The 13,976-nt window shown below is 42.5% G+C and overlaps 1 protein-coding gene across 1 annotated transcript; it reads right to left on the reverse strand.

Annotated features, from left to right (window-relative positions):
- Nucleotides 1–324: 324 nt before the first annotated feature.
- On the reverse strand, nucleotides 325–13,614 carry LOC138649822 (uncharacterized). The gene is made up of 7 exons (XM_069740530.1): nucleotides 12,451–13,614; nucleotides 10,798–10,826; nucleotides 8,120–8,251; nucleotides 6,386–6,452; nucleotides 4,360–4,467; nucleotides 3,026–3,418; nucleotides 325–1,981 (listed from the first exon to the last, which is right to left on the reverse strand). Exons 1-7 carry the CDS (start codon nucleotides 13,573–13,575, stop codon nucleotides 1,025–1,027), a joined length of 2,811 nt encoding a protein of 936 aa, XP_069596631.1. The 5' UTR covers nucleotides 13,576–13,614; the 3' UTR covers nucleotides 325–1,024.
- Between the last annotated feature and the right edge of the window lie 362 nt (nucleotides 13,615–13,976).

Genomic DNA, 13,976 nt, shown 5'->3' on the forward strand with positions numbered 1-13,976 from the left:
TACGGTGTTCAATGGGAACTGTTAATGTGTGATTGGTGATTACGTGGTGCAGAAGTGGAGTTTTTCCAAGAGTGGGCAGCGGGACACTCGAGGCAGAGCTGGGGTGGAGCCTGTTCTGAGTATCAAGGGGGCCAGAATATTTTGCCAGTTCCCTGAAACTCCTGGTGGCAGCTCTGAGAACAACTCCTGAATGTAATGCCTGTGACATGAACAGAGGAGAGATAGATGTCAAACCAGTACATGGGAAGATGCACTAGTGCCTGAGCTTGGTTTGAACAGTCATTTTGTGCAGACAGATTCCTTTTAAAGCACTAAGCCAAGCTTTGACCAAACAGAAGTTTATTTTTTACTGTCTCATTTTCATTTATTATACATTATGTTCATGGAATGGGTTTCTATTAAATCTCTGCTACCTACAAATATCAGGTTACCATCTTCTAAGGCTCTGTTCACACTACTGTTAGACCTTGCACTGTTTGCGTTGTTTATTGATCAGAATTGATCTATAGCATAGTCTCCAGTTGTATAAATAAAATGATAACCTATTGATCTTATCCATAATCCCTGGGATCCTCCAGGACGTGTTACAAATTAGAATCGTCAGACCTGTCATGTCTCCGTCATTAATGGAAACCATGATATTAGTGTGAACAGAGTCTAATAGTCTGGCCTTATTACTATAGAAATAATATTTACAACTCACCATACACCATATAGGTACAGTTATTTTATACCGTTACTCCCAAAATATCTTTTTTTTGCAATAACTTTAATTATTGCAACATTTTCTGTCTTTTTATAGTGAAATGAGTCTGATACATATGGCACAATACATATATGACTCTGAACAGAATAACACAGATGGAAGTTTCTATTACACTGTCCTTTTCCAGTGCATTCTCAATATTATACCTTTAATCATACCAAATAAATGGAATGGCCATTGTCCGGTCTTTCAAGTGTCAAATTTTCACAAAATACAAGATCGAAAATTATAATTTTTTTGTTAAAAATTCTGCACTTCTTAAAGCATGGTTGAATCCAAAGAATCGAATGAGTTATCTTCTTGCTCTCCGAACCGGTGGGGCATGAACTTTGATCTCGCAATTACCTGATTGTGTTTTGGTTGACCATCATTGATCATCGTGTGGAAAGTCACCGTCCTTTCTTTTTTAGCCTTTCTATCCCTTCCACCGTCTTGACCATGATGTTGACCTTCCCAGGTTCCCATAATTGATTCACTTCCCGATGGACTTCTTAGTACAAATGGAATACACTGGCCAGGGGGATCAATCGGAGGATCAGGAATGGACAAAGAACTTGGTGGTATTGGTGGTACTGATTTATGATAGGCTGTACCTTCATTTTTCCCCAAAGGTCTAAACCCAATTTCTCCCACAGGATTAAGGTGATGACAAGTATCTGGAAAATGTCCTGAAAATGGAGATTTTTTAGCCGGAAGTGGAGGAGTTATGAATTCTGTAGACTGCAGTCTACGGTTTACATCATCATTAGGAATGTACAAGGGATTGTAATGGCTGCCGACAAATCCATCTTGAGAAGATCTCTCTGTGTAGATGTGTAGATCATCATGGTTTGATGGTGCATATGGCATATTCATTATTGGAGGGTTTCCTTTTGGATTGTTTGAATCTTGAATTTCATTTTTAACTATGTGTCCTTCAATATTTGAGGAAAATTCAATTACGTTTTGAGGCTTGGAAATGCCAAATCTTTCTGAAGTTGTGGGGAACCCCAAAAGTGTATCCAGTATCTTCTGGGCAGACATGTAATCGAGCGCTGGATCTTGAGACCTCATCTCAGCCCAGTTGATGAGCGCGTCCTCTCCGGAGCTCTCCGAACTACTTGCTCTGACATGATGGTTTTGTTGTGAGGTGCGATGCGTGGGAAGAAGGCTTGGAAGAGAAGGTGAAGGCTTCAAAGCCCCATATTTTCTCTGTTCGGTTTTGGTATCACAGCTCTGTTGGTATAAACAGATTACGTGAACAACAAGAGCCAAAAGTAAATGTATAGTTATCAACAGATTAAAAAAACAACTTTTAATCTATAAATACTCAATATTTCAGAATTGTAGAATATTCCTATGCCTGGACGACTGCACTGCTATACCATAACTGTTTCTAAACTTTGGATGGTGCTGGAGAAAGTTATTTTGGTGAAACGTAAGTTCTAAAATCAGTAGAGGAAGTTGGAAAAACTTTTTGGAAAGATGGTAAGCCATTTCGATTTTTATGTAATATTCTTTACAGTCTGGTTATTGCATACATAGCTAAACACAAGTATGGGTGGGCTCAAAACTTTCGACTTGACTCAACTGTAATTATGAGAATGCCTTACAGAAATCCCTTCCCATTTCCCTATACAGCCCTATCTATGATATGTTGTGTTGGACAACATCCATTTCGTCCTAAGACACTTCCCAAAAATTTGCTTAGCAAATTATCTGTTCCCTTTCAGTCAACGATAATCTAAATTAGAGTGGTCCATGCATTGGACAGATGGGTCAGATATGTGCATGGAAATAGGCAGCGCCTGCACATATCTGCTATGCGGATGAGCACAGGAAGCGAAATTTGCAGACATGATTGGTGGGACAATATTTAACGCTCAGTCTTAGGGTTCATTCGGAAGTCTGGTTTTTTTTCACGCACATGATTCAGAGTTTCATCTAACTTTTTCTCAGTTTTTCTTGGATAAAAAAAAAAGTTTTCTACCTTTTTATCTGGCAGTCCATGAAAAATGGACAGCACTTGGACAGCAGTCCCATTTTTTTTTAATGGGCCCATTGGCTTGCATTGACAATTTCGATCCAACACTTGGGTCAACATCAGACACGTCTCCCCAATATTGTGCCGACCACCTGGGCGCAAAGAAAATTTGGACTCATGAATAGCCCCATAGACTATCACAGGTACGAGTTCTGGTGAAAAACAAAGTTAGAACTTGTACGTGAAAAATGGACGTCTGAATGAGCTCTTAGTCTACCGAAAATGCATTGTCTTACATTGAGGTTTCCATCATCATTCCGGTCATCCGTAAAACTTTCCCCGAGGTTGGGAAAATGTGGAGACAGCAGTTTACAAGTGGGAAGCGGATCTTCTAAGCTGCACTCGCTTTCGGTGGAGGTGTACAAGGTGTGAAGAGCAGGGAATGACCTCTGCCTCCCAGGACTCCATGGAGTAAAAGCAGTCAGGCGCGGTGCAGGAATCCCCTCATCTTTACTGTCATCTCTGATACATTTCGGATCGCCACTACCAAGGTCTGCACAACCAGTCTGTAAAGAGATGGTGCTTGTTGATTTGAAGCCTTCTGGTTGAATGCCACTATTGGGACTTTGGTGAGAGTCATTCATTGCTTCCAACATGTCCGCAGGTAAATGGTGAAAAAGAGAGGATACCTAAAATGAAACAAGGGCCACCAAGATGTAGCAAATGTCTGAGAAGTCTAAATACATTACTTGGATATACTGCATGCTTGCAGAACTCTAATCGATCCCTTTCTCCTCGGGCATGAAGAGACGTAGCACTTAGCTGAGCACTTCTGCCCCTTCCTTTTAGTGATTGGTTGGAGTCTCAGCACCTGGATCACCACCGATAAAAATCTGACTGATGTTTCAGAAGATTTTTTTTAAATTATAGGCACCTTCTGAGCAGAAAGTGGCATCAGTGGAGGTTTGGTTGTGGCGCTTGTTGTTTTTTCATGTAATGTTAAAGAACCAGAGTGTCTGTAAAAGTGAATTTCATGGACCAGAGTGAAAGAATGAAATGCTGTGTTATGTCACATGACTCATTTTATTATTTTTGAACATTTGCTTTGAGTTGCACTTAAAGTGATTAAATGGTTTTGTCCCGATCCGGGTGTCAATCAGGAAATAAAGAAATAAATGTCACAGCGTATACTTTTCTATTGTTTGCATCTTTATGTTTCATTCTATCTTAAAGAGGTTGTCCACTACTTTAGCCATTGATGATCTGTCCATAGGAGAGGTCATCAATGTCTGACTGGTCAGGGTCCAGCACCCCCGCCGATCACCTGTTCTCATTGACGGCTGCCATCGGCCGGGAATGCTCAATTGCGGAACAGCTCCATCTTCTGATAGTGGCTGCAGCAGAGAATTGCACATCAGTCGGAGGTGAATGTGCAGTACCAGCCGCGGCCACTATCAGAAGATGGAGCAGCTCCGCAACTGAGTAGCAGCGGCCGCCAATAGCGGCAACAGCTGATCGGTGGGGGTGACGGGTGTCGGACCCGATCATACATTGATCACCTATCCTAAAGATAGTGGACAACCTCTCTAATACATTCTTCTGAAATTCAAAATAAAGAGAAAAATCTTACATTCAGTTTTTCCAGAGCACAAATCGTGCTTTGTGCCCGTACAAGATGGTCCAGGAGTTCGGTGATCTTCTGGTTCAAGGAATCTTTGTCTTGTTCCAGGTTCTCAGTCTGGGCCCATTCACATGACAGGAAATGAAGGAGAAGGGTGTAAAAAGAATAAATAATTGTCACTGAAGAGGCAGAAAAACTGATTTGTAAGGTCTATGTCAGGGGTGCACAACCTATGACTTGGGGGCCAGAAGTCACCTTCAATGTAAGTCTGTGTGGCTCCTTACCGTCTGATCACGCCCAAACTTGTCTGTGTATTTTCCATGTAACATTTCTCCTTGGAGAGAGTGACACGCCAAGCCTGGCATGTCCGAGTGAGGAGACTAATAAGCCATGCATGCTCCTCTGGAAAATTAAATAGGCAAAGGGAAGAGGAGTAGAACTCTGGCGCCACCTATTGGAAGCAGCTATCCTAAAAGTCAATATCGACTCTTTAACGGGCCTTGCGATTTGACAAGATAAAAAGCCAAATCAAAATCTCAATTAACATGCATGGCTTATGAGTGTCCTCACTCTGACATGCCAGGCTTGGCTTGTCACTTTCCAACATTACCCCTTATACCCCTGTCCAGAGCCTCTCACCTAGCCAAATCAGATCTCATACTTTGCACCCCGAAAAAATCGTGTCTGCAAACTGAGACTCTGGTTTGGCTTTTATGCTCAAGATATGCCATATAAAAAGGCCATCTGTGGGGGCAAACCTATCCGTATAGTGAGCCAGGGATGAGAGTGTGCGCGCAACCACTGTGTGAGTGCTGTTCTGAACGCAGAGGGCCTGGGATTGATTTCAGGTAGCGCTTGCGCTGGGCAATCGAGCGCTGTCAATCAGGATTACGGGGAAGCGCTCAGACTGCATGAATTGAGGAGGCACAACGCCAACGGAACACTAAGGCCTTTTCTCAGCCATTAAAACTCTGACATCTATCCTGCAGGTCTGATTTCTATAGGGGCTAAGTCTCCTATAGGACTGTATACTATAAATATTTTAATTTGTGGTTTGGGAGTGACAGACTCCCTGTAAAGAATGCTATACTCATCTCTACCCCGACCAGAAATGGCTGATAACAGGGAACAATACATTGCATTCGGACAAATCTAGAAAATAAAATAAAGTTTATTATTCCTTTAAATGAAAAACCGGTCATAAATGCACAAAAATGGTTGGGACCAGTCCATCAAACGTGTAATCCATATGTCACAGACCGCTTTCGGTAGACATGGACCTGTGAATTCGGTTATTAACAAATGTTTATAGAGAAACTATTTTAAATCTAGGCTTAAAATGGATTTTTCATAATAGAAACTGCCTACATCATTAAATGGCTGTCGTAGACCTGGTGAGGCTGGTGTACTTACTTTGAAAATCCACGTTAGAATGGCTTGTATAATCCTGATATTAAAATGAGTCCAGGTAAAGAGTGAAAAAGTTCCCCAAGTCGACTAAGGAGTTGTCAATCAGGCTAGGTGAGTGGAGACTGATATTTTTAAAGTAAGTACACCAGCCTCATCAAGACTAAGAGCTCTATTTCATAATACATGCAGTTTTTATTGTGAAATTTGGTGACAGATCCGCTTTAAATCATACGTTGACTGTGAATATAGCTAAATGGTAAAGGTAACCTAGTGCTAAAAGCTTAACTTTGCATCCATGGGTACAACTACAAAGGGAGCAGAAGTCACAGCTTCTATGGGACACAACCACATAATATGGTGTCCCACCAGTCCTGACTGTGAGCACAATGTTTCCAGGGGTGTTTTAGTGCTCTAAGTGTACCCAAACTTTGTGAAGTGAAGAAGGAACAGATATTATTGAAGAAGACTCAATTTTATGAGGGTGGTGCATGATAAGACTATGGAGTAGGACCGGGTCTACATCACTGTACTGATGGGATATTACAACTCTATATACCGTTCTAACGAGAGTATTCACTACCAGGAAATGCAGAATTCTGATATATACAGACAGATGTGAACTCACAGAGGATTGATGATCGGGGTCTTGGATCTGGACGGTTGAGGTTGTGCCAGAAAACCTCTCGTTCTTCCTGAACATAAAGAAATTTGAGCTCAGAAGTAAATTTTACATGTCTTCTAACAGATCAGAACTTGAAATAGTGTTTTTGCTTATAAAATCTGCTATCAAGTTATTAAAGAGAATCAGTCAGCAGGTTTTCGTTAAGTAATTGGATAGCATCATGATGTAGGGGCAGAGACCCTGATTCCAGGGATGTGTCACTAACTGGGCTACTTGTTGTGGTTTTGCTAGAATCCATGTTTTCTCTGCTGCAGTTTTAGCGATTCTCTGAATCTTGAGCCCTGTAAAACCCCGCCCACGCCACTGATTGTCAGCAATCAGCCAATCAGTGATGATGGGGGTGAGGTTAAACAGAGCAGGAGGACTGTATGGCACAAGACACCTCATCTTACTCCTGCTGATAAAACACTGATTGTATTGAAACTACAGAACACATCCTAATAAGTGACACATCCCTGAAATCAGGGTCTCTGCCCCTACATCATGTTGCTCTCAGATTAAATAGTAAAAACCTGCTGACAGATTCCCTTTAACTATTCCATGAGTCTATTTGTAATTTACGTAAGTGACAACCAATATGGTTTCTATTAGAACTGTTGGTTAGCTTGCTGGGTGGAATAAGGCATATAAAAAAAATCGCTAACCAAAATGTAAAATGGATGCTATAGTTAACCACAGATGACCTTAGTGGATGATGCCTTCAACCTATCTTTAAAGGGAGTCTGTCAGTCCAAACTGACAGTATAAACTAAGCAGGTGACCTTGTAGGGAATATAACTCTAGAAAAATAGCAACTTTAGTGTTAGGATGCTCGGTGCACCCCTGGTGTGGCCGAGAGGCTCAGTGCACTGTTCTGCCCACTGATTTTGCATGTCTCCGCCTCCCTCAATGGTGATTGGTAGTACTGGCTTTCCTGGAGTGAGCAGAGAAAGCTCGGCCAATCCAGTGCTATCAATGACTAGTGAGGGAGGGGCATGCAAGGCCAGTGGGTTGGATGGTGCCTCAAGCCTCTTGGCCACACCAGGGGTGCACCAAGCATCCTAATTAGTATATTTGGTCAAACTTCAGTTTCTGTAGAACGGACACAGCGATTAGAACATGAAAGGTGTCATTTTTTTATAGGGGCAATTTCCCCTCTAATGCTATGTGCTAAGTTTACACTATTCGTTTATCCCTTATCTCTTCAAAGGGTTATTCACTCCTTCCCCCCCAAAAAAAAACAAGTTATTCCTTGGATAGGGAATAACCTGCTGATTTCTGGTGGTCTGACTACTGGCATCCCCAGTAATCCCCAAATCAGTGTTGTGGAACCCTGAGAATGGGACTCTAGAGCCCCATCCTGAATCTAGCAGAAATTCACATGCTCGATCTCCATTCCATTCATTGTCTATGGGATTGCCAGGAATAGCCAAGAGCTGCACTTGGCCGTCCCATTGACAATGAACAGAGCGGAGACTGAGCATAGGCACCTGCAGGATGAGGCTCAGTTTTCAGAGCCCTGATCTTAGAATTGCCATTGATCCTGGCAGTCGGACCCCCATTGGTCTGCAATTAACCACCTATCCTGCGAATAGGGGATACAATTTTTTTGGGGGTGAGGGTGGGATTGTGTTAGTACAATACTATCAATAAAAGAACATTTGAGTTTTACAAATTAGGTTACAACTACTATCGCACCTTCTGGATGTGTTCGGGAAGTTCTCCACATTCTTCTCCGAGTGAGAAGATAAAACTGGGCCTCCCGAGCCGCCCCACCACGATGGCTGAGATGTGATGGGAGCTTCAGTATTGGGGTACGTTGGCCGCTCGCTGATGGAACGTCGTGGTGATGCAGAATGAAGATACATTAGATCAGCTACGGACGACATATAGCTACAAATACATAGAATAAACATAGTATATAGTGTGCTAAGCGATTAATGACATATCTATTTTCGGGACCTCCACCTATTGGGAGAACAGGAGTCCCTATTTTGCCAGACTGAATGAAGAGGGGGCTGCGCGAGCTTGCTTGGCTCTTAACTCCCAAATACTTCATATGCACAGCTACTCCAAGGGTCCGTCTGGGGTTGGATTCGGGCTCCATAGGTGTGATCACCATCTGTCAGACGTTATGGTGTCCACACACATCCCTATATACCCCCCAATCCTCAATTTATACAATTTATTTCAACATAAGTATCTTCATCTATGTTACGGGTTGAAAACATCTTAAAACCTTAACATGACTGAAGTTTAAAGGGGTCTTCTGGCCTTGGGGTACAAGTCTGCAGTCACTCTCTGTAACTTCAATCTTTTGAATTCTCACACCGCGCAGTGTGTTCGCTGTCAGGATTCTCCAGTGCCGGGATCAGGCAATACATTTTCCACGGTATTCACGGTGGAAAATGAAATGCTAGGTGAAATCCCAAGAAACAATGAAAACCCTATATTAAGGGTCACCAATCTAACCCAAGAAGAGGTGCGGAACCGGCTAAATAAGATTAAAATAGATAAATCTCCGGGTCCGGATGGCATACACCCACGAGTACTAAGAGAACTAAGTAATGTAATAGATAAACCATTATTTCTTATTTTTAGGGACTCTATAACGACAGGGTCTGTTCCGCAGGACTGGCGCATAGCAAATGTGGTGCCAATATTCAAAAAGGGCTCTAAAAGTGAACCTGGAAATTGTAGGCCAGTAAGTCTAACCTCTATTGTTGGTAAAATATTTGAAGGGTTTCTGAGGGATGTTATTCTGGATTATCTCAATGAGAATAACTGTTTAACTCCATATCAGCATGGGTTTATGAGAAATCGCTCCTGTCAAACCAATCTAATCAGTTTTTATGAAGAGGTAAGCTATAGGCTGGACCACGGTGAGTCATTGGACGTGGTATATCTCGATTTTTCCAAAGCGTTTGATACCGTGCCGCACAAGAGGTTGGTACACAAAATGAGAATGCTTGGTCTGGGGGAAAATGTGTGTAAATGGGTTAGTAACTGGCTTAGTGATAGAAAGCAGAGGGTGGTTATAAATGGTATAGTCTCTAACTGGGTCGCTGTGACCAGTGGGGTACCGCAGGGGTCAGTATTGGGACCTGTTCTCTTCAACATATTCATTAATGATCTGGTAGAAGGTTTACACAGTAAAATATCGATATTTGCAGATGATACAAAACTATGTAAAGCAGTTAATACAAGAGAAGATAGTATTCTGCTACAGATGGATCTGGATAAGTTGGAAACTTGGGCTGAAAGGTGGCAGATGAGGTTTAACAATGATAAATGTAAGGTTATACACATGGGAAGAAGGAATCAATATCACCATTACACACTGAATGGGAAACCACTGGGTAAATCTGACAGGGAGAAGGACTTGGGGATCCTAGTTAATGATAAACTTACCTGGAGCAGCCAGTGCCAGGCAGCAGCTGCCAAGGCAAACAGGATCATGGGGTGCATTAAAAGAGGTCTGGATACACATGATGAGAGCATTATACTGCCTCTGTACAAATCCCTAGTTAGACCGCACATGGAGTACTGTGTCCAGTTTTGGGCACCGGTGCTCAGGAAGGATATAATGGAACTAGAGAGAGTACAAAGGAGGGCAACAAAATTAATAAAGGGGATGGGAGAACTACAATACCCAGATAGATTAGCGAAATTAGGATTATTTAGTCTAGAAAAAAGACGACTGAGGGGCGATCTAATAACCATGTATAAGTATATAAGGGGACAATACAAATATCTCGCTGAGGATCTGTTTATACCAAGGAAGGTGACGGGCACAAGGGGGCATTCTTTGCGTCTGGAGGAGAGAAGGTTTTTCCACCAACATAGAAGAGGATTCTTTACTGTTAGGGCAGTGAGAATCTGGAATTGCTTGCCTGAGGAGGTGGTGATGGCGAACTCAGTCGAGGGGTTCAAGAGAGGCCTGGATGTCTTCCTGGAGCAGAACAATATTGTATCATACAATTATTAGGTTCTGTAGAAGGACGTAGATCTGGGGATTTATTATGATGGAATATAGGCTGAACTGGATGGACAAATGTCTTTTTTTGGCCTTACTAACTATGTTACTATGTTACTATGTGACTGCAGGTAAGTGATTTGCATTCTCCCGGGCCACATTCCAACTAGACATGTCTGACCTTGCTCAATTCACTTGTATCGAGTGAGGTCACGAACGTCTAGTTGTCACATGACCACATGTAAGCAAATCACATACTTGCTGACACACACCCACCAGCTCCCAGCACCAGAGAATCCATGACAGTGCGCACACTACACACTGTGAAGATTCACAAGTCTGCCGTCACAAGGCGGAACAACCCCTTTAAGAAAATATTTCACTTTTAAAGTAAACAAACCTGGTTTGAGCTTCATCAGAATACTGAACCTAAAAATATGAGAGAAAATATTGATAAATGTTTTATAATAATCCGATATTGATAACAGAGACTCTATAGCCAACCAAAAATCTTGCGTCGTACTTAAAAGGTGTTTTCCCTTTAAATACATTTATTTGTGATTGTCAGAGGTCTGACTTCAGGGACCTCCACTGATCCTGGAGGAAATTTCTAAATTTCCCTGTGTGAGTAGAGCAGTAACGTGCATATATGTGCAGTGTACATTTAATTCCCCTTTAAAGGTGTTATTCCCATCTTTGTAAATTGGTTTTATCGGTTAGTGCTAGTAAATACAAGCAGTTTTGTCTTTTATGGTTTATTAAAATTTTCAGCCATTCTTGAGATATTAACACTTTTCTTTTGCTTACAGGTCGTTGCCTTGGAGACCGACCACCACTGCTAGACAGCAGGATATGTGTGGTACTTGTGAGCTCTTCACTGTGAAGCTTCTAAGCACTGCTGTGATGCTGGACAGGATCGCTGTTGCCTCCTAATCCAGGCCAGTTTCAGCGTAGTGCTTGCAAGCTAGACAGCAGAGGTGGTCGGTCTCCTAGGTAACGAGTTGTAGAGAAAAGAAAAGTGGTAATATCTCATGAACGGTTGCAAATTTTAATAAAAAGGAAATTGCAAAAGTACTTGTTCTTACAGGCACTATATGACAATATACTTATATTTATTCTGTCTTTTCTTTCAGGGTTTTAAAGGGAGCCTGTCACGTTGGATAACATTATTAACCTGCAAATATAGGGTTAATCTGCAGAGTAGTAATGTAAGAAAGGTGCCCAGCTACAGTACTGAAAGTGCGGTATCTGGAAGAACATGAGCTTTAGTCTTCCCGGGAGCCGCCGGCTTTCAGTCATAAAGGTGGTGTGCCGGAACACTTGTATGACTGACAGTCAGCGGCTCCCTGGAGGACTAACCTCAATTTTCCCTTGCATTTTGAGTTCGGTGGCCGCGTACCTTTCTAATGCTACTAACCTACAGATTGACCCTATATCTGCAGGAGAATAGCGTTATCCTATGTGACAGATTCCCTTTAACACTAGAAGTCCCAGAGAGGGGTCATTTAACATTTCTACCTTTGGAACCTTTGGAGCTAGAAATTTCTGGGACTTCTAGTGTTAAAGGGCTTTTTTGTCTTATTGAATACCTCCTCCATAAGAGAGTGCAGTGAGACAGCCGTAACGATCGGACCACAATGTTCAGACTGGCTGGCGGTTCTCCCGACCAGCTACATACAAATAACTGAAGCTGTCACACCCGGGTGGGGAGAGCCGCCGGCCAGTCCGTGCACTGCGTTCCAACATCGTTCCAATTTATACGGCCGTCTGACTGCGCCGTTAATGAGAGTCATCCTGCACTGTCTACGTGTATTGAATTCTTTATCCTCTGCGCACTTTGATTTTTTTATGCTTGCTCCAAAGTATCTTTCCTCCATAATCTCTTGCCTCATCATATTTGAAGATAGTCGGAAATTAATTGTAGCGTTAACACCATGAAACGTAAACTCTTAGTTACAGCAAGCATTTGTATAATGTAGAGTTTAATGCTACATGTAGATGGATAGCTACACATAAGCATTCACAAAGAGTAGCTGAGATGCCGGTAACTTGCCTTTCCTTTAAAGACCCCTCCCCCACTTATCACGGCTTCCTTTTTCTCCTTGGGCAGCTCCGTTACGTTTCCACTTTTCAGTCCTTTCTCCGGTGGTAATCTGCGGGTCGCCCTTCTCGGTTGGTGGCTCACGGCTGAAGCATTAAGTTCTTCCCTTTCTCCTCTCCGCCATGTTGAGGAAGATGCCGAATCGGGGCTGGTGCTTAAGTCTCTTCTCCGGAATACAGTCGGTTCTGCGGCAATTTTTGCTTTTACAGAAGACAAGGATTTGCCTTTTCCTTTCCTTCGGACCTCTTGCTCTACAGCAGTGCCATGCTGAGGTCTCTTATCTCTAGAGCCTGAGCTATCCGTGCTCGAATTCTTCCACTGTTCTTTATTGCCGTGTGAACTGCGTCTTTCTTTTACTCCTAGAGAAGTGAGGTTGGAAGGACTTAACACTTGTATTGTAATTTCATCTAAAAAACGAGAAAATCTCTGCTTCTCTTCTGTGCCCCTTTTCCGATCGTTTCCTTGTCCCTTCCTTGTTTCTTTTTCCGCCAGTGCTTCCATGGATTTTGCCCTGCGATTTCCAATTTTTAGAATTTTTTTATCGTCTTGTCGACTTTTCATGTTGGGTGCCACATCTCTGGTGCGTCCACCATGGATCAGCTGAGTTGATTCGCTTTTGGATATTCCTGGCGATTCCTGTTCTGCGCCATCTCGTTCAGTTTTTCTCATATTCGCGCCATCCTTCTGCTTCACAATGTAATCCCTCTTTTCGACATTTCCTCTCGCTCTTGCTGCAGACAGATCATTGCAAGAACGTGACTGGGGTGCGAGAGAATGGTAACCAGAAAACCGTCCTGAAACTCCAAAATTGGATTCTGATGACCAGGGAGAAGAAGAGGATGAAGGTGAGGAGGACGAGATACACTCCTTATAATATTGGTCCCTGATCCCTTCCCAACGCGTTTCTTCTTTTCTCCGACCCTTCCCTTCTTTATGGCCGGAAGAATGAGGCAATGGCGTAAAAAACTTCTCCATCACTTCCAGTTTTCCAGCTGCCACTTCAGAACCACCTTGATCGTCCCAGGTCGCCCTCGGATCTGATAGTCTGCTTCTTTTAACCTCTCGCTTAGTATTCATGGTTTCTCAAAACATCTGCGAGCCCACCGCAAACCAAATAAGTTCCCCCTCCTCTACTGTTTCACAATATGAATACAGGACTGAAGTTTGCTGACGTACAGAAAGGCAGGAGTGGAAAATGTATCACATCACACTGAGCAATATTGATTGCCGCTGTGAAAAAAAAACACCTATGGGCACAGAGAAAAAGAAAAAAATCCATTCCATTAGAAGGAGAGCACAAAATGTAACTGGCTGGGAAAATCTGACCTGACATTTAATCAATTAACCCATGAAGCATGAATATGTACAAGGTAGTGTTACATAACCCCTGATATACTAATCATTTGGCAGCAGAACTATTTCTTTTTTTAGGAAGCAAAAATCATTCTATTCTGTATTGAGTCGTTGTGTTATTATCG

This window comes from Ranitomeya imitator, chromosome 9, assembly GCF_032444005.1.
Source record: "Ranitomeya imitator isolate aRanImi1 chromosome 9, aRanImi1.pri, whole genome shotgun sequence".
Lineage (NCBI taxonomy): Eukaryota > Metazoa > Chordata > Amphibia > Anura > Dendrobatidae > Ranitomeya > Ranitomeya imitator.